We start from the raw sequence: 20901 nt of genomic DNA, 5'->3' as shown, positions 1-20901 counted from the left end.
TGAATAAGCTGAAACCAAATAAAGAAACTGAAAAAAATATAGGTGAATATTTATCTGACCATGGGGTGGGAAAGACCTTTCCAACCTAAAAGCAAAGGAAGAAATCATAAAATGAAAAGACCAATGGACTTAACCACATATATTAATGTACTCAGGCTACTATAGAGCCCGGGTGGCTTAAACAACAGACATTTATTTCTCACGGTTCTGCAGGCTGGATGTCCAAGATCAAGGAGTCAGCCGATTTGGCTCCTGGTATGGACTCTCTTCCTGGCTTACAGACAGTGGCCTTCTTGCTGTGTGCTAACATGGCCTTTCTTTAGTGTGTGCAGAGGAGAGAGAGTAAGCAAGCCAGCTCTCTGGTGTATCTTATAAGGGCACTGATCCCATCCTGAGGGCCCCACTCTCATGGCCTCATCTAATCCTAATTACCTCCTGAACACCCCATCTCCAAAATACCATCACATTATGGGTTAAAGCTTCAGCATATGAATTTGGGGAGAACACATTCGGTCCACAATACCAAATAAACATTAGAAACTTCTCCATGCTTAAAAATAATAATAATGGAAAAACAATGAACTGAGAAAAAATGTATTACATATAAATCAGCCAATATTCTCATGGATAAGTAAACATGTTAAATAAAATACAGGTTATAAAAACCATTTATATAGCATGATCTCGATTTTTAAATATTAAATAGTGGTTATCTCTGGAGGTCGGGGATCATAGAGTTTTATTTTCTTCTCCGTTTTTGTGTATTTTCTAAATTTTCCACAATGAATGAATTACTTTCATAATTAAAAAAAAACACAACATTATTTTAAGAAGTGTTATGTCATGGTCAAGCAATATCGGGGGGAGAGGGTTCGATTCTGCAAAACTGTAAGAATGGTTGATGAGCCACGTGCACAGCACAGCCCAGAGTCTGTCTATCACCCTGAAAGAGGCAAGTACCTCTCTCCAGAGGAGGTAAGCATGATGGGGATCTTGCCCCAATGGAAATCCTGCCCCATAGAAAAGGGAAGATTGATTTGAGATGGCTCCAAAGGGATAGACTCAAAGGCAGAGCAAGAGGCAGATCTCAGCTCAAAAGAAGGGAAGAATTTCTCTCCATATGAGCTGTCCCTAAAAGCAAAACACGATACATACAGTTAGCCTCCTGTCACAGTCCATCCATGACTCAGAGATGGATGGAGGAAGGTTTCTATCAGCAACAGGGTTAGACTAGACATTAATTTTTAAGTATATTTTTCCCTTTAAGAATTTAAAACAGATTGTATACTTAAAATGAGTTAATTATTTAAGGTATACAAATTATGCAGCCATAAAATTATTTTTAAAAATTAAAATATCCCAGAGATGACTAAATTTCTGTTTAATCATCCCCCCCTACACACACTCACAATCCTAGTCCCCTTCCTGCTCCCCTGGAGATAATAGCTAATATAAGCTTGGAATGCACTTTTCCTAGGCCTTTTATATGCTTTTTACCTGTAGGTATGTTACATATATCTATATTCATAAAAGTATGAAGAACCATGTGAATACGTTCCTACAAAGGGCATTATATTTATCACTTTGAAACTTACTTTCTTCATCTGACAATCTTAGAGATTCATCTATATTGTTATATAAAGGTCTAACTAATTCTTTGCCACAGCTGCATAGTACTCCCAGGTATGAAAATTCGAATTTATGGAACTATTCCACCATCAGCAAACATTCAAACTGTGTACAATTTTTCACCATCGCAAACCACCACAAAGACTGTCCCAGAACTTCCCAGCTGTACACACATGCCAGGGTTTCTTTAGGCCAGATGCTGCCTGAGAAGTAGAATTCCTTCCTATGTCAGGGCAGATGTAGTTTTTTTGTTTTGTTTTGTTTTTTAAATTTTAACTGGTCCTGTCAAATTGATGTCCGTTGCAATGTTCCTTTTGAAACCTCAGAACCCATGGCTTTATAAATCTGATCCCTGTGAAATTTCTTCATATCACTTACAGCCTGGCATTTTGGCCTATTTGGCATATTCTGTGCCTTGGTTTTGTCCCACCGCTCTTTCTTACTATTCAAATCATCATCTAACAATGAGATAGGCGGCCCTGGCCCCTAGCAGCATCCAAGCACAGGCCAAATGGCCGTGCACCCTGGCTACTCATTGAGGGGACTCTTGAATGGGTCTAACCCCAAGGTGCTGCATCTCTGTGACTCAGAGGATGCACTATCAGTGAATGAGAAGGAGGTGGGGGACGAGCAAGAGGAAACTTAACAAACCCTGATATCAACTCAACTGCTTGGATGGGCCAGACCCACAGAAGAAAACACACTCATATCTAAATTAGGCATGAGGGCAGCTGAGTGAATCAGGCAGGGCTGGATATTGACAATCGTTCACCCTCTTCACCAGGCAAACCCATCACCAACTTCATATTGATGCCCACAACTGTCACTGCAACGCCCAACTGATTAACTGTCCATGATTTACTAAGTGCTTTTACATAAGGTGCTAACTACATAACTGCGGTCTTATGTAAGGTACTCTGGTATTTTTAGCAGCATGTAACTGCCATTTGAAAGGAGGGGCCGCTCTCTCAATGAATGCTGCTTACTTTATAGGCTGATGCAGTCCTTGAAATGTGATGTTTTGCAAGGTTGAGGTTGTTGTGTGGAGGCCTGCAGCTACTCTGCAGTTTCGCCAGGCCCGTCTGACCCTCCCCCACCCCCTCCCCCCCAAAGGCACAACCAGCAGAAAGCCATATACATCACCTTCCTTACCTCCAGGCCTCATGGCAATGAGAAAAGGGCCATTTCACAGACTTGGCAAGCTCTTAGCTTAGCAAGCTCTCCCCAAAACCAATGAAATGAAAGGGGACAGGAGGAAACCAGGGCCAACCCTGGCCCTGCTCCCTCATCCTCGGAGCTGCCTGACCCACCCTCCCCCAACCTAGGTGCCCACCCTTATGTCACCTCCCACCTCTCACAAGAAATCCAAGATTCCAGGGACAGTGAAGTCAGGCTGCAGCCCCTCTGGAAATGGAATATTCTGCTGCCTTTTTTGCTATTGCAGTAAATTTTATTGAGGTATGACACACACAGAGAAGGACACATATCAAAACTGATGAATTTTGAGAATATGAACATACCTATGTGACCAACGCCCAGATAAGGAAACCAAACATTACCAGCCTCCCAAAGCCTTCCCAGTGCCTCCAGGAACCCACCACACTGACTTCCAACACCTCATATTCATTTTGCCTTTGGGTACTTTATAGATATGAAATCATACAGTGCGTGCTCTTTTTCATCTGGCTCCTTTGCTCAACAGTGTTTGTGTGACTCATCCATGTTGTTCCGTGTGACTGTAAATTGTTCATTCTCACTGTGTTACAGTGTTCTATTGTGTGAATTGAACCCAATTTATTTGTCCATTCTACTGCTGATGGATGTTGGGTGATTTCCAGTACTGGACTATGATAAACAGTGCTGCTATAAACATTCTAGTACATGCCTTTTTATGGTCACCTTTTGTCCATCATAAGATATAAAATGTTGAATACTACTGCTTTAAGCCTCAAATCTTAAGAAAGTCAATCTGCCCACCTCTCCAATTTACCCTTTCTAAAACCTATTCTACCACCTACTTGCTCTGTGTCCTTGGGCAAGCACTTAATCTCTCTGTGCATCAGATTCCTTACCTGTAAAATGGAGATAATAATAGTATTTCTAAGTTCATCTAGCTGAGGATTAAATACGGGAACAGTGCCTGCACACAGTAAGCACTCATCACTGTTAGTAGGTATGATTTCTGCCAAAGGCACCCAGTCTTTCTGAGCACCCAAGACACCCCGCTTTGGGTGGCCCCTGTTAAAACAGCTGAGCCAGGCTCTCACACAGAAGACAGCAATTGAAGACAAACAATTTCACCTGTTATTGGAAGACAAACACTTCCAACCAGAGCAGAGCTGCACCAAAAAGCCCTCCACACCACTCTAGACCATGGCTACTGTCTTTTTACCCACAGGGCACTGGATTTCACTCAAAATGTGACCTACATCAGGGGCACAATTCTGAGGTCACTATTAATGGTGTGCCAGCAGCCCGGTGACAAGCTGCTGTGCCCAGAAATTGCTGCCTGAAAAAACATGTTTTAAATGTCCATGCAAAAGGAGAGTGAAGTGGATTATTTCATCTTTTTAGGTGACAAAGACAGAAAAAGCCCCTCGAGGCATACAGTGCAGGGACCTAAGAGCAACAGACTGGGGCCTTGCACTACTGGTTGCCATAGCAACTGCATTTCACAGCAGGAACTCATTTTCATATGACAGTGACCCGTGGAGGGAAGGGAAGAATGGCTCCTAAAGAAACTTAGTTGAAGGGGATACTATTGAGGGGAAGATTGATTTTGTTTACCAAAAGAAGCATTTAAAAGTGCCTTAAGGGACAGAAATGACCTGAAGGCCCCTAGGGGTTCTCTGTTCCACCACTTACGTCAGACCGCCCCCTTTCCCCGCCCCCCCCAGATATGCCTGTTTTGAAGGCCTACAAGGTAGATGTCACAGCAACCCTGAGTCACTTGGTCCCACCACTAAACCTATGCGGATGTCACAGTATCTCTGAGTCACCGGTCCCAACATTAACCATCTGTTCTGTGACAAAGTCTTCTCCTGGATCCAGCTGAGTCCCGTACTCCTGGGCCAGGGGCCGGGAGGACCTATAACACTCCCTGGACTGAGGCCTACACTTTCCTGGACAAACTCAAATCCAAGTATCAAAAATCAGCCTTGCGCGTCAGAAGACTTGAGTTCCAACCTGTGTTCTGCCAACCTGTGTGTGGACCTCTCCGGGTTTGTGTTCTCTATGGCAGAATGAAGACAATAATCATAGTATCTACCCTCCTGGGCGTTGGGAGGATAACACACATGAGGGAACGCCTGGAAAATCAGCACACACCCCACACATAACGATCACTCAATAAACAGCTGCTATGATTAAGAGCCGGAAAAGCATCTCTCACATCCATGATATGATTGGAGGCTAACAGCAGAGAACAAAGTATTAACTTGGGTAGTACAATCTATAATGAATCCATCAATAAGCCCAGCAGGAGTACAGACCAATGGGAATCCAGAAGACTGGAAATGTCCAGGAGGCACAGGTGGAGTTTGAACCAGACTCTGAAAGATGATGGGATGGGTTCTTGGAAGTTTGGGAGAGGGAATTCCTTTATTGAGACTCCAGAAGGATGCCAAGAGGTTTCAGTGACACAAAGGGACCTGCAATTAGCAGACAGGCAGCTGTAATGGTGGCCCCGAGGGCACAGTGGAGAAGGCCAGGAAAGGAGCCCGCAGTGCAGCTGGGAGAGGCAAAGAATTCCCAGGAAAATGGCTCTGAGCTGGATTCCAAAGGGTAAGGGCAAGAGGGCCAGCCATGGAAAGGAGGGAAGAAGTTGCAGGACAGGAAATTGGTTCTAGAGAGTGAGGCCACATGACTAAGGGGCCACATAAGGTAGAGCAGTCAGCTTGTGTTGGGGGAAACCCAAAGCCTCTGAAGATTTCTCAGGGCACGGGGTTCAGCGACAGAGTAAACAAAGTAGTAAGGGACCATCGGGCTAGAGGCAACATGCCAAATGGACTGTGGGGGCTGGAGGGGATTCTGGCATGAGCGAAGCCTGAGATGTTCAAGACCTAGTCACAAAGGGACTTGGAGAGGTAGAGACACTTCAGGGAAAAGTGAGTGTGACAGAGGAGGAGGAACCCACTGCTGAGGAATAAGTGAGGGCAGCTGCCCAGGAGAAGGAGTAGGCCAGCCTTGGATGTGCTGAATTTGGGGTGTCACTGGGTACTCGAAAGAGCAGGGACTGGAGCTGGATTCCAGAGGGGGAGTTCCCTGAGCAATCCAGAAGAGAGCTCCCTGAGAAACTAAACACAAAGCCTCACAAAATGCCCCAGAAAAGATGGAAGAGAGGTCAGAAGAAAAGGAACAATGGAGAACTAAGATCAAAGCCAGGACAGAGGGGTGCCCCAGAAATCACAGCAGAAAAGGCTGCAAAGAGGACGCATGCACACAGGGGTCCGCCTCCCGGGCAGATGGGCAGATGGACAAGGCGGACAAAAGAGTAGTGTTTGAAAACAAGATGATTTTCAGGGAAGCAGCTTCAGCAAAGTGGTGGGGCCAGCAGCCAGGCTGCGGAGGATTATGAGGGGAGGCATGGAGCAGAGAAGCAGGCAGTAGGTGCAGAGCACTTGTCAGGAAAATGTGACAGTGAGAGAAAAGAGGAAATGAAGCTTATGGCTCCCATGCACATTTTTTTCCCCAAGAGATGGGAGGCCAAGTGGATGGGCAGGAGGATGGAGGCACATGGTGACCTGGTAAGGGCACAATCTCTAAAGTGTGGGGGCAGGAAGAGGCAGAGACTGGACTGCAGCCCTGGCTCTGCCAATGATCTTACCAGGGTAGCCAGGGCTGACTTCCCCAGCCCTCAGACTGCTGGGAGGATCAAAGGTTTCTTTCACTTGGCTGCCCAGATGGTGCCTGATCATTCACATTTCACGGAATCCCCCTTGCCCTGACCTTACTAAGCATGGGTTTCCTTCTTCTGCGACTGTCATACCTCTCCCCAGGGTTACAGACCACCCAGGTGGGGAAATCAGGTCTTCAGCCTCTGAGCAACCAGGTAGGGGACAAAATTCCCAGACTTCCCAGCAGAGCCCTGGCTGCAACCCGAGGAGGCTTCAGCCCTAACAGCTCAAGTGTCACGGGCACCATTGTGAGCATAGAGCCCTCATCCTGAAGCAGTGAGGCGCCCTGAATGGGTTTCAACACTTCCTCCAAACCTAGAAAAAACAGAGGTGGGGCTGACTGCTGGGAGTGGGTTTCGGGAAGACTGGAAAACACAGGGCAAGAGTCTCAGCTGAAGGCACAAGTGGGCAGGGTGAACCAGGGTGTCTGGCCAGCGAGAAACCCCTCCATCCCGCACTCACACACACTTCTGGGCACCTGACCATGGGCGTAAGGTCAAAGGGCCGGGGCGCGGGCCCACCACATCACCCCTCGCCAATCATCTGGAGCGCAGGATCCTCACCCCACGCCAGGCGGACAGGCAGTGGAGCAACACGTGCGGCAGGGCCCCTCCTGTCGCACGTGCGCGCACCGGTAGGTGCTCGGTAAACACCGCACTTGTTGACTCTCTCGCGGGGCACGCTCACCCCAGCGCCGCCTGGTGTCCGCGAACGCCTTCGCCCTCCCTGTCGCCTCCCACTCCCTTCCCCCACTTGGCCGCCCCAGCCTCGCTTCCGCGGTCCCCCAGCTAGGGGCGCACGACTGGCTCCCCAGAGGGCCCCGGCCCGGTTGCAGGCCAGACACAGAGGTCCAACCGTTCCCGGGGCTGCGCCCAGGCGCTGCCCGCGTACGGCCAGCAGGTCTCGCCCCCTCCCCAGGCGCCAAGAGCTCCCAGTTCCCGCACGCCGCGCCAGGGCCACGTTGCACGCTCCCTCGGCCCCCGCCATGGAGCCAAACGCACTCCCCAGCCCTTGGAGAGTGGGCCCTAAAAGCGGGGCGGCCTCACTTTAGCCGGACTTACCCGCGGGTTCGGCCCTGCTGCCCGGCGCGCTCCCCGGCTGCCCTCTGGCGGTGACCGCAGGGACCTAGGCGCCCGCCCCGCCCTTCTCCCACCTGGGACCTGTTGAGGCGGGCAGGAGAACCTGGCTTGAGGTCACCTGGTAGGCGCGGGGGAAGGGGGCGGGGTGCTCTGGATGGCTGTCCTCCGAATGGAAGGGGTCTCAGTGGCCCCTTCTTGTTATTGGATAACAAACATCACTATCTTTTCCCTAAGCAGCTTCAAGTCCTTACTTTCTGGCACTACAGGATCCTCAAGGCTCATTTTGTATATTTCCTGCCCCAATCCTAGAATCAGCCATTTCTCTGAGGAACCCTGCTTCCTGTATCGGCGAGAAGTATTAGAAACCAAGATCTGAGGGGCTAGGTGTGCGCTTTGCCATTGGACCCACTGCATTTTATCAATAAACTACAGCAGGTCAAGGGAAGTTAGCCCTTCCTATTGCCTGCATATTCCCTGAGGGCTTGAGATCAAGACTTCAAAGAGGTCTGAAAGGAGGTGGGCAGTGAGGAGTTGGTCTGGGAAAACCTCAGGGTGACCTGCAGGCCAAGGTGAGGGTCTGGGTGCCACAGAGTTGGCTGGGTAATGAACATCTAGCCGCTACAGCTGTGAGGTTGCAACTTAGAAATAAATGGGCCCATGAAAAATAAATAGCAACAGGAGGCAGGGCCCAGTAGGCAGGTGACCCCAGAGTTTTTTGGACAAGAGATCATTACTGTGGGTGTTTGGCTGAAGAAAGCTTCTGGTTGTGTACGTCTCTTTGAGAGATGATGTTTATATTTTAAACTTATTTCTCAAATGTGGCCTCGGGGCCTCATGTGTCAGAAGCGACTGAGGGCTCATTGACTACACAGAGTCATAGGCTCTAGTATTGAATCTGGTGGGGGGCCTGGAATCGCATTTCAAACGTGTTCTCCAAGGACTCTGATGTGCACTAAGGCTGATCCTTTCAGAAGGACTGGAAGTCCACAGTCAAGATACTACTGAGGAGAGAATCTATGTCTGTTCTCTTTCTGCAGATGCCAACCTGATCCTGTGTTGCTTTTAGCTCTTTCTTGGCCATCAGAACAAACATATTGCTCACTTCTGAGCCTCAGCAGGAACAGCCTCATTGAATTCTACCTTTCTTTTGACAAAGACGCTCTCCTTGGCCAAATTTTAGTCGGGTTCCTCTGAGCCTCCTCTCCACTAGGCCTCAACTTTGGCCTATCAGAATTTCAACTCTTAACACAAACAATTTTGTCCACCGCATACAGAGAGACTTGAAAAAAACAAAAATCTAACATAGCTTTTAGCAGCCTAAGACCCCTGTGTCCTTGTGATGACCTGGCCCCTCCTTGTGTATGAAAAAACTCAAAGCTGCCAAAAGAATTTGCCTTTTGTTCAGTCAACATCTGCAGATAGGTCCCTGACCTCCATTTTCTTAGAGCATTTATTTAAAAATCTTACTGTTGTAAATCCGTTCTCTGTGCCTTTGAGATGTACATATATCTCCTAGAACCCATGAATACCTTTCCCAAGGACTGAGAGCCGTTCCTTTGAAGTATAGTCATCAGAAAGAACAGGTTCCCTGTGTCCCAGAGTCTGTGAGAAGATGGGAGCCTAACCTGTGTAAGTTACCAGACACAGATGGCATAATCACACTGACATTGACCACTTACCCACTTTTTCTAATTTTCCACTTTCTTGACAATGCTCAAGCCCCACTTGCTCCCCCTCCCTGCTCCCTCATTCTCTCTTTAAAAGGCCAAGTCACGTCTGCACAAATCAGAATCAAGCCACTAAAGTCTCTTTCCCTGCTGCAGTAGAACTGAATAAAATCTGTCCTTCTGACTATTAACTAGTGTCCAGCTTTGTTTTTCTTTAACACTTACTGGTAATGTTCCTGGTGAGATGGAGCCTTGGGGTTGCTATCTCAGAATCAACAGGGACTCAGAATTAAAAGGCAGCCTACAAAGGCAAGCAGGAGGGTGATTGTTCAGCTGTCATCCAACAAGGCCTGGATCTAGAATTTTCCCTTGTTTAGGTACAGAAGCCCTCAGGAGGCAGAAGGCTTCCTATCGACTTGACAGCATAAATTAGCAAAAACTAATACAGGAAGAAACTTAGATCTTTGAGTTCTGAAAATATCCTGGAGGGCAGAGGTGTAGACACAATCAATTAACATTCTAAATGACATTAAAATCCAAAGAGAGGCCTCAGCTTCCTCATCTGTACAGCTCTTAATTACAGAAGGTGTGAGGGAAGAGGCTATGCAAATAAAATCACTAGTGGGTAGGTCCCAACTTCTTGAGACTTGAAGTATGAAGAGACCAGCAGAGATAGTCCGGACATGACTAACAGATCGTTACACTCACACATTACACAGACCCCATGTAATCACTTTCTGTGCATTATCTCATATGTACCATTATTGTCCCCATTTCACAGGCAAGAGAACCAGGGCTTAGAACAGGCTGTGGGGGGCCTGAGTAGGCCAAGGTCCTAGTAAGGCCTGTTTGTCCAGGGCTACCCAGTGAATGACAGGTGTCATTTCAATGCTCACGTAGTTACAGGAAGAAAAAGACTTTAGGAATATCCAGACACCCACCTTAATTATTCACGGGGTCACTGTTGTCAAGGCAAACTCCTGAAGAAAGCATCTCAGTGCTAGGGCCTGGAGCAGGGCCCTGACAAGGCGTCACTCTTGTTGGCTTCTGCAAATCGCATACGTTCTGAAATATATGTTTTTCGAGGAACAAATGTCATTCCTCAAGATCAGCCAGTTGAGAATCTCTCATCACTGATACTGCACTCAGGTCATTTTGACTATTGGTCTGAAGTTCGAAGCAAAGCAAAACGAAACAATATGCAACACTGTATCTGCACTAGGAACTATGTTAAAAGTCAAATAATAACTCATTTAATCCTCTCAAACCCATAACGTATTTGTTATCATGACAATTGAAAAGATGAGAAAGCTGAAGCACAGAAAGGTTAAGTAATTGCCCAAGGAGACACAGCAGATAAGTAGCAGAAATAGGATTCAAACCCAAGCAGTCTGGTTGCAGATCCCTGGCAAGTGTCAGAGAGAAAGAAACTTTCCTCTACCCTCAAGGTTCTGTTGGCTATCTTAATAATCAAATAGACATGAGACAGATTAACAAGGGAAAAATAACCATATTTAATACATATGTAGGGGAACCCTGCATACATGAGAGAGTCACAGACCCCACACAGGAGAGGTGCAGAGATAGAAAGGGAACATGGGTATTTAAGACATTCTGAGCTAGGGATGAGGTAAAATGCCGTGGGGGACTTCAAAGGATGATAAGAAGAGCAGATGTTGTAGTAAATAGAAGTTTGCACTGCCCTGTAGGAAGGTCAAAAGAGATTATCTCTGATAATCTCTTCTTGTGGGCAAGGTCCCTAATTCAAATTCTTCTAGGTAGTTAAGGGAGGGGCAGAAGTTCCTCTTGAGCACATGCCTAAAGTTGCCTTTAGCTCAAACAATGGGCATACCACAGAGGTACACCTTGGGATGACTCATTCTGAACCCCCACAAAAATAACTAGGACATGACACAGCCTGCCAGAGTGGGGAGGGTAGGCATCTGGGTGGCTTCCCACCTGAGTCCTGCTGGGCTTCCTCTCCTCCAGGCCTTTGGTCAGCTGAAAGAGTTATCCAAGCTCCTTCACTGTCAAGTTCTCCCTCTGGAACGCTGCTCCTGCATGGTCTGAAAGATGAACTTTTTAAAAATGCTGAAAATGGGAGATGAGATGATGAGTCTCTCAGCCAATGGCAGATCTCTGGGCCCTCCTGCCCTTTTCTATGCTGTATCCATCTGCTCTGGTGGCTAAACACACTAGAAAGTCATGTAGTGGGCCTACTATAAGGTGGAGAATAGGAAGTATGGAAGTAAAGCTATAGCCTGCAGGGACCTCGAGGGGAAGGGAGAAGATAAAGGATCCATGAGAGTTTGCTCAGGCTGCCACAACAAAGTACCACAGACTGGTGGCTTAAACAACAGAAATTTATTTCTCACAGTTCTGGAGACCAGAAGTCTGAGATCAAGGTGCTGGCGGGGTTAGTTTCTTCTGAGGCTTATTTCGTTGCCTTTAGACAGCCTCCCATCTTGCTGTGTCTTCACATGGTTGTCCCTCTGCGTATGTCTCTGGACTAATCTCTTCCTATAAAGACACCAGTCACATTGGATTAGAGCCCACACTAATATTCTCATTTTAATTTATTACCTCTTTACAGATTCTATCTCTAAATACAGTCATAACAAACATACTGGGTTATGACTTCAGCATATGAATTTGAGGGGGACACAATTCATCCCATAACAGGATCCTAAGGAAATGTACAGGCTGGAATTATGTGAGGTTTCAAATTGCTAGGAGAAAATATTGTATACATACCAGAAGGTATAAAGAATAATATAAAACATACAATGTACTCACTGCCCAACTGCTCAGCTTAAGAAATGAAACATTTTCAATACGGTGGGAGCCCCCTGTGTAACCTTCCCAGCCATGGTCTCCTCCCAGCCTCCAGAGGTAATCTTATCTAGAATTTGGCACTTCTCTGTTCCCTACATTCCTTTATACTTTTACTACATGCCTGTGCATCCTCAAATGATATATAATTCTGTTTGTGTGCGCGTGTTTTAAACTTTATGTAAATGGGAACATTCTCTATGCTTTTTTTAAATTGAAGTGAAATTCACATAACATACAATTGACCATTTTAAAGTGTACAATTCAGTGGCATTTATTGCATTCACAATGTTGCACAACCACATCTCTTTAGTTTCAATTTTTTTCATCATCCCATAAGAAAACCCCATATCCATTAAGTAATTCCTCTCCATTCCCCTCTCTTCTCACTCCCTGGCTACCAGAAAGCCACAGCTTTCTGTCTATAGATTTGCTTATTTGTATTCTACTGTAACTTTTTGCTCAGACTTTGAGAGATTCATCCGAGAGGTCGCATTTGACCATAGTTTTTTCTTTTTTAATTCTCATATAATATTCCATCATGAGACTCAATCACAAGTTTTCATTCTTTCTCCTGTTGATGATTAATAAAATTTTTAAAAAAAGATTTTTAAATCAGTATTATATACATGAAAAAATTTTAATTATACAAAATAAAGTTAAATAAATAAAAGTTAATACTTATGTTGAAAAAAAATTGTCACAGGGATGTAAAGTACAGCAGAGGGAATATAGTCAATAATATTATAATAACTATGTATGGTATCAAATGGTACTAGACTTATTGGAGTGAACACTTCATGAGCTATATAAATGTCTAATCATTTTGCTGTATACCTGAAACTAATATAACATTGTATGTCAGCTGTAATTGAAAAATAAATTTTAAAAGGAGGGGAATTCTGACCCATGCTACAACCTTGAGGATGTTACGCTCAGGGAAATACGCCAAATAGTATATGATTCCACTTATATGAGGTACCTAGATTAATCAAACTCATAGAGACAGAAAGTAGAATGGTAGTTGCCAGGAGGTGAGGGGAGGGGAAGAATGGGGAGTTATTGTTTAATAAATATAGAGTTTCTGTTTTGTAAGATGAAAAGAATTCTGGAGATGGATGGTGGCGATGGTCGCACAACAATGTGAATATACTTAATACCACTGAACTATGTACTTTGAAAAATAGTTAAGATGTTCAATTTTATGTTATGTGTATTTGACCACATTAAAAATTTTAAAAAATAAAGAAAATGAATCAATAAGCTATGGACATGGAAAAAAAAATCTTTGCAGCCATATATCTGAGAAAGGAGTTTATATCCAAGACATGTAAAAAGCTCTTACAAATCAACAATAACAATATAAACACTCCAACTACAAAATGGAAAAAAACGTCAACAGATACTTTACAAAGTAAGATATACAAATAGCCAATAAGCAGTTTTAAAGGGCTCAACATCATTAGTCATCAGGGGAACGGTACTTAAAACCATAGGGAAATACGTCATACATACTAGAACGCTGAAAATCAAAGACTAATGTTCTGGTTATCTACTGTTGCATAACTTATCATCCCCCAAAACTTATAACTTAAAGAATTACAACCATTTTATTACCTCTCACAATTTCTTTGAGTCAGGAATTCAGGAAGGGCTTGGTTGGGGTTGGCCTGAGGCAAGTCTCTTCTGCTATTGCAATCTGTCCTCGGCTGGATGTGGAAAAGTGGGGGCTGGAGCAGCTGGGGCATCTCTCTGTCTCTTCTTTCACATAGCGTTAAGGTTTCTCCATGTGGTCTAGTTTGGGATTTCTTACAGCATAGTGGCCTCAGGGTACTTAAGACTTCTTACCAGGAGGCTCAGGTCTCCAGGAGCAAGTCTTCTGCTAAGAAGGTAGATGCTGTATTACCTTTTATGACCTAGCCTAAGAAGTTACAGTGACTTTCACTACATATATTGTTTACGAATGAGTCAACCAACCTACCCAGTTTGAAGGGGAGTGGAATTAAACTCTGTCTCTTGATGTGGGAGTGGCAAGATTCTAGAAAGTCATGTGGGATAAGGTGCTGTTACAGCCATTTTTGGAAAATACAATCTGTGTTGGATAAAGCTGGGAAGAAAAGCAGATGACAGATCATACCAGGTTTTGCAAGCCACACTAAAGTTCAACCTTGATGTGAATTGTGATGGGGACCCACTAGAGGATTTTAAGCAAGAGAGTGAAATTATTGTCTTAAAAAGTTTATTCTAGCAGCCTTGTGGATAGAGAATTTGAGGGGAGGGTTTGGAAGCAGAGACCATTTAGGAGGGGGGTCCAGAAGCTCAAGTATCACACATGGAGGTCAGTCCTAGCCTAGGTGAGGGCACAGGGAGGGAGGGGAGGCAGGAAGGCTGTCAGGTTTCTGGCCTGTCCAGCTTTTTTGTTCACTGAGATAGAGAACGATGGAGAAGTAAATTTGTTTTCTGAGACATGTTGGGCTTGAAAGGCCAAGATAGGGGTATGAGACTGGAACTCGAGAGTTAAAAATTTAGGAGAGAACAAATGACATATTTATTTTATGTTTTATTCTTTTTATGGTGACATTGGTTAAGGAAATCCAGTAAGTTTCAGGTGTACAATTTAACAGTAAACTATACACATGCAATAATAATAATAATAATAATAATAATAACACACACACACACACACACACAGAATACCGTGAATTGTGTGTTCACCTCCCAGAGGTGTACAATTTAACAGTAAACTATACACACACACACACACACACACACACACACACTGCAGTGTGTGTTCACCTCCCAGTTAGGCACAAGAGTGAGTGCACGAGATGTGTGTCAGCCCAAGCATTTATAATCTCTCTATTCACTCTTCCCTGTGCACCATCGACTGTACCAAGGTCTCAGACTGAAACACGCATGTGCACACCTAGCTCAGAGGCGGCTCCTGGGCTGAAGTTTACGGGTTGCGCACGCGCGGCGCGCGGCGGTCGCCATGGAGACGCGTGGCCCTGGCCAGGCGCTCCTCACCCGGAGCGGCCGGCTTGGCTGCAGCGAGTCTTGGGCTGCCTCAGGCTCAGGTGGCCGCCCCGCGGGCGGATGGACGGCCGAGATGGGGCAGGGGCGTCGGGGTACCATGAGGACGACGAGGACGACGAAGAGGAGCCAGAGGGCGGCGCTGCGGGCTTGAAAGGATCCAGACTACCTCCCATCCCCGGCAGCGCCTCAGAGCCGACCAAACGGAAGGTGAAGAAAAGGAAGAAGAAGAAAAAGACCAAGGGGTCGGGCAAGGGGGACGGTAAGAGCGACAGCTAGCGCGGCAGCCTCAGCTCCCGTAGCTGAGATTCTTCTCCGAGGTCATCCACTCCCACCCCTCAGAGATCCCCATCCGCCTGGGGACTAGTTCAGATCAGCGACAGAAACTCGCCGGTCCCAGAGATCTCCACTTCTCACACATACGACTTATCGCTGCGCAGTGATGCTCATCTCTGCTCATAAAGATCATACATGTCCACAGAAACCCTCCCCGCAAAAGCAGAGAGACTTCGATCCCGCACCGAGAATTATCAGCATCCATGGAGACCTTTTACCCTGCACAGAAATACCCCACCCCCAGATACCCAGCATCATTCCTACAGAGCCTCGCAGCCCCACACAGCACCTCAGCTTTACATAGACATCCTCTCAATTTCCTAATCCCTCAGCAGAAACTCGCAATCTTAAATATCCATAACTTCCCCATAGAAATCTCAAACCGTCCTACAGAGATCCCTTTATCTTCACACAGACTTTCCCTAAACCAAAGATATTAATACACTAGTGGCAGGCACTCTTCATGCACAGAAACACAGACTCCTGCCTTCTGCCTAGAGTCCCTCATTGCACACTCACCTGGCTTCTGGATGTTTTGTAGACACCCAGTAAATGTATATAAAGTAGGATCCTCCCTGCACTAACTGTCCTCCCCCAACCCCATCCGCCAAGGTCAGCCTTTGACTGCACACACACCATGTTTGAGATTATAAAAGTACTACATAGTACCTGACTGGTACTTCATAGTACCAGTACGAGTCAGTACTATGTAGTACTTTTATAATCCCAAACACCGTCAACACCACTCCATGAAACTAAGCACAGATACCTCATCGGGCACACACAGTCACAGTCTACACTCACATACAGATAGGTACTCTGTTTCACATGCATAGACCCCCTCCCAAACAGTTTCTGTACACATACAACCATACGCACACAGGTTCTTACTCCAGTCGCTCTCGAGGACATGTCACACACATACATACATTAACCCTGCCACAAACCCACAGAGTCCCTACATCTCACTGAATTCCTCTCATAGAACTCTTTGATTTCTTAACAGAGGTGCTGAGCATCCACTTTATGGAGAGAGTAACAGTGACGTAGTATGCCCCTGCCTGTGAGTGCTGAGTCTCCACTGATACCTGTGTGGTCCCTCTCCAAGGGTTTGGCTATCAGGGAGGGAGTTCTCATTGACTCTGGCACAGCAGCCCTGACCTCCAATGTGGCTAGTGCTGGGTTCAAGTTTCTGGGCCCTGGCCCTTAGTGTGCAGAGCAAATACCGCGGGCAAGCTGGAGCCAGAATGAGTGGCAACCTTTCCCAAATTTGGGGGAGGAAGCAATGAAACGCTTATAATTATTTCTTCAGGTGGAATTATAATAAAAAGGCAAGAAAACAATTCTGGAGTACAGGTCAAAAAGCCCTCTATGTGTCTGCAAAACCAAATTAGGAAATTTTTTTGTCTTTTTTGGCATAGCTTCTGACTCTAGGAATTACAGTGGCATGTACCTCATACTGTCAGCAGGGGACACCAAATCGTTTTCGGGGAGTAGGAAGCCATAAAAATGTCAAAAGAAAATTTTTAAAATTTTCATTTCTTTTTTTTTTTTTGAGGCGGGGAGGATTTCTCTCTCCCCCAAAATAGAAGGATAAGCTGATGAAAGAATCACAACTTATAGTGTTTTATAAGTGTGTTATATAATTCAGGAATGCTATTACTGTAAAAAAAAAAAAATCAGTACAAGCCACACAACAGAAGTATTTCCTGGCTTGGCGTAATAGTGCTTTCCGCAGTCAAATGTAGGAAGCTTTTTTGTTGTTCTCTATTTCTTCCACCATAAAGAAGTCTAGACTAGGGGTAGAGTCATAGGCTCCTAGAACTGGAAAGTACTTTGGTGAGCATGTGACGAGGTGAAGTGGTAGGCAGCCTGGCACAGTGGAAAGAACAAGGCACTGGAAGTCAGACCTGCATTCAAGTTCTGGCCCTGCCACCTGCTGTGTGGCATTGGCAAGTGACTGAGACTTGTGGAGACTCAGTTTCCTCACCTGGAAAATAGGGCTGATAGTCTTTATCCAGAGGACCTGGTTGATAGTATGTGCTCAATAAATGGTTCCTCCTTCCCCAAAATGACTTGACCAGAAACATAGTCAGTGGATGTATATGAGGCTGAAGAGCTTGGCCACTTGAACCCTAGGGAAGGAGGGGCCTCTATCCTCTTACATCTTTGGTGATTTCAGCATCATCCTCAAGCAGGATGAGAGCAGGCATCACCACAAACACTAACACTGGTCATCTGCTCAGCAGATAAACATCAGAGTCCAGGCTTGAAGAATCAGCAGCTGTCTTCATCTTTTCATGGCATCTTAAGTCCCAGCAAGGATCATGGCCCGAGGCAAGAGCACAGACAGGATAAAGAGGAAAGCAATCTCATCCCTTCTTTCTCCCCCACTGTAAGTCTCCCCTACTTTGCTGAAATAGAAGAGAACCTTTCGAACCAGATCAATGAGAGTCTGCGTTGGGATGGAATTCTCGCAGACCCAGAGGCAGAACAAGAAAGGATTCGCATATATAAACTGAACCGGAGGAAGCGGTACCGGATTTTGGCCCTCAAGGGCTTCCACTCTGACCCCTGTGCAGAGCAGACTCCTGAGAACCTAGCCTACCCTTCAGATAAAGACTGCAGCCCCAACAGCAGGCAGCCCTCAGTCAAAGCTGACCACCCTAATCACTACTTTGAAGGAAACCTTATTCCAAAGCTCCTACACTGTGATTTAGCTACTACTCTGCCCGAATGAAAATCCACCCATGATACTGACAAGCTTATAATTTATCCTTACCTCAAGTTTATGCATTAAAAAGAAGACGAATAAAAGGAAATCAGACCTACATCTGAAGGAAGCAGATGTCTGGTATGTCGATGAGGTCAACCTCTCCTTTACCAAGATGCCCTTAATTGCCCAGGAAAGCCACAGTTCCTTGACATAACTAATTTAATGAACAAAGTTCTTTTCAGAATTTCTTTTCTTCTCAAATAAGCTGGCATTTTTTTTGTAATTTCTCATCACCTATAGATGTCTATAACCTGCCCCCTCCCCAAAAAAGAGAGAAATTGTATAGATTATATTAATTGTAGATCTTAAACTAATTTCTTGGGTAAAATTCCACACACAGCCCGCTTCTGTGGGCACAAGGAAAATGCCTCAAATATCCTGGAGCCCTTTTGTTTTAATTAAATACACTCCCTGCCCTTAGGTGGTCTTCAAAATAAATTGAGTTCCAGAACTTTATCCCTGGGAAGTTATGAGAAGTCACAAAAAGAATATTGCTTCTCTTGTAAATATGATCCTCCCCTAAACCCCCAAGATGGCCTTTTAAGCAAAGTTCTGGAGCATTGAAAAGGCCCTACTATATTATTTGTCCTAAATTAATATTCTTCCTTCCACAAATATTTACTGAGTGAGGGCCATGTGTTGTCTTAGTTTGTGTTCTTCCAGAAGCAGACCTTGGGACAAGGACTCAAAAGCAAGTAGATTATTTGGGAGGTGAGGGAAAGATCCTAGTAGAGAGGATACAGGAAAGGGAAGACAGCCAATCCAGGGACGCTATTAAACCAGCTTCTATACTGGACTACTGGGGGTTAATCGCACAGGGAAACACTGTCAGGATTATCCTGCCTGCCCTACTGTGGCTGAGGGGCCTGGGGGGATAGTAATGTCCTGGGCTGGGCCTGGGGGGTTAATAATGTGCTGGCAGTTCCAGCTTGCCACACCTGTGGGACTAGAGGCCTACTTCGGTTGTGGAGAAATCACCCTCAGGCACAAAGATGCAGATCTAAAGGTCCAAGGGATAGGTGTGTTCTCTGGGGTAGCATCGGCCACCTGTGTACAACACAGTGCAGGGCCCAAGAGGGACCGAGTAGAGATTTAAGGTGAGGTCTCCGCCTTCCAAGGAGTTAAAGACACGCAGTGAACTCAGGAGAAGGTGAAAGTCAACATAAAACATCATAGAAATCTTACCTGAAAGTTAAATGAAGTGGTCATCTGGGTCCCCATTAGCCTCCAGCTGACGGAGCAGCTCTCTCCTCACCCTTCCTTAGAAGTGCAGTTGCGGAGTGTTCATTTTGGCCATTGTACTCTGCCGAGACATAGCAAACGGACTTTTGAAAGAGCCCTGTCCTCCTCTGGAAAGATTAGCAGCTGCTCCTGGCAGGACCCCTGAAGCAGACAGGAATGGATGGCCCTCCCTGGGCCAAGGCTTGTCGTCTGCTGTGTGGTTGAGGAGCACCCATGAAATCAAGCGAAGAGGAACAGGGGCTTTGGTGTGGCTCCATGGGGAGGAAGGGATGGGAAATATGCCACAGGACCTCGCCCAATGCTCCAGGGCTCAAGGTAAAGACACAGAGAGTGGAGCAGCTGAGCTGGCATCTCATGTGCTCTGGATCAACCATGGTGGCTGGGGGTGCAATGCATGGAGGAGTCTGAGGGCACACCAGCCTCAGGATGCTTTGGTTGCTTTGCATTGTCTTCCATGGGGGGTGGGGATCGGGGGGGCTTGTGGTCGCTTTTCTGCCATGAGATATTCTGGGATAGTGGTTAAACTTAAGAGCTTTGACATCAGAGCTGAATTTGTCTCTTTCCCATCACATGCTAGATGTGTGACCTCAGACAAATTGCTTAACTTCTCTGAGGCTTAGTTACCACATCTGGAAACAGGGATGCAAATATCTACCTCTGTGTGGTGAGAATCAAATGCAGTAATTACATAAAACACTTAGTATAGCACCTGGCCCCCAGAAAGCAATCTATTGTAAGAATTTTCAGCAATGATATTTTAGTTTGGGGTAGCAACATAGCCACTGGAGAGACCCTCCTGGGTAATGGTGTAGAGCTCACAAAGAAATGTGAAGGATGAGCTTCACAAAGAAATGTGGCTTCAGTGGCTGGCCAATGGATACCACAAAACGAATTACAGGGGCCTGGAGCAGAGAGAATGAAGCAAGGATCTCAGAGTCCAGGGTTCTGGCAAGGGGGCTTTGGGCCCTACAAGAAAATGCCTACTTATAGCCTGGAGCCAAATGGGAGCCCTGCTCTTAAGATATAAATAGAGGAAGCAGTTGGGGGTTAATGTTCCCACAGGCACAGAAATGGCTCCAACTCAAACCATGCTGGGTTAGAAGTTTTAAATATATTTCTCATACTCAAGCTCTATCAGTAAGGACCTTTCCAATGACAAGGAATAGAAAACCCAGTGAAACTGGCTTACTGACAAAAGGGACTAATTGACTTATAAAGTCAACAGTCCAGGATTGTCTGTGGCTTCAGGCATGGCTGGATCCAGGAGGTCACATCGTGTCATCAAAATTTCTCTTTCTCAATATCTTGCCTCTGCCTCCCCTGTATTAGCTTTGTGTTCAGGCAGGTTCTCGTAACAGGATTGCAAAGATGGCACTGATGTTCTTGTCCTTCTTCGAAGAAAAGAGAGTCAC

General features: G+C 45.8%; 2 protein-coding genes and 1 long non-coding RNA gene across 3 annotated transcripts in view; 1 reads left to right on the top strand and 2 right to left on the bottom strand.

The window, feature by feature from the left end:
- The window catches only part of RPH3AL (rabphilin 3A like (without C2 domains)), a 140634-nt gene extending 130400 nt beyond the window's left edge, over positions 1-10234 (bottom strand). The window contains exon 1 of the mRNA XM_039886252.1: positions 10212-10234. The gene's annotated coding sequence lies outside the window, so the exon portion shown is untranslated. The remainder of the gene's footprint in view (positions 1-10211) is intronic.
- Positions 10235-10801: 567 nt separating this feature from the next.
- Positions 10802-13996, bottom strand: LOC120621030 (uncharacterized). Its single transcript, XR_005658065.1, has 3 exons — positions 13720-13996; positions 11646-11790; positions 10802-11336 (listed from the first exon to the last, which is right to left on the bottom strand). It is a non-coding gene; the product is annotated as an uncharacterized LOC120621030 (long non-coding RNA).
- Positions 13997-15078: 1082 nt separating this feature from the next.
- On the top strand, positions 15079-18431 carry LIAT1 (ligand of ATE1). Its single transcript, XM_039886246.1, has 2 exons — positions 15079-15397; positions 17718-18431. The coding sequence occupies exons 1-2, from the start codon at positions 15199-15201 to the stop codon at positions 18209-18211; spliced, it is 693 nt and encodes a 230-aa protein (XP_039742180.1). The 5' UTR covers positions 15079-15198; the 3' UTR covers positions 18212-18431.
- Positions 18432-20901: the final 2470 nt, after the last annotated feature.

Source organism: Pteropus medius, unplaced genomic scaffold (assembly GCF_902729225.1).
Source record: "Pteropus medius unplaced genomic scaffold, Ma_sr-lr_union100, whole genome shotgun sequence".
Taxonomy (NCBI): domain Eukaryota; kingdom Metazoa; phylum Chordata; class Mammalia; order Chiroptera; family Pteropodidae; genus Pteropus; species Pteropus medius.
Note: the sequence above shows the minus strand (reverse complement) of the source record. Positions and strands in the feature narration are given on the sequence as shown.

Excerpts from the sequence above, each read along its gene's own strand:
- LIAT1 (XM_039886246.1), top strand. The coding sequence starts at position 15,199 with ATGGACGGCCGAGATGGGGCAGGGGCGTCGGGGTACCATGAGGACGAC. Across the intron at positions 15,398-17,717 it reads GGGGTCGGGCAAGGGGGACG|CAGATAAACATCAGAGTCCA; the intron begins GTAAGAGCGACA and ends TCATCTGCTCAG.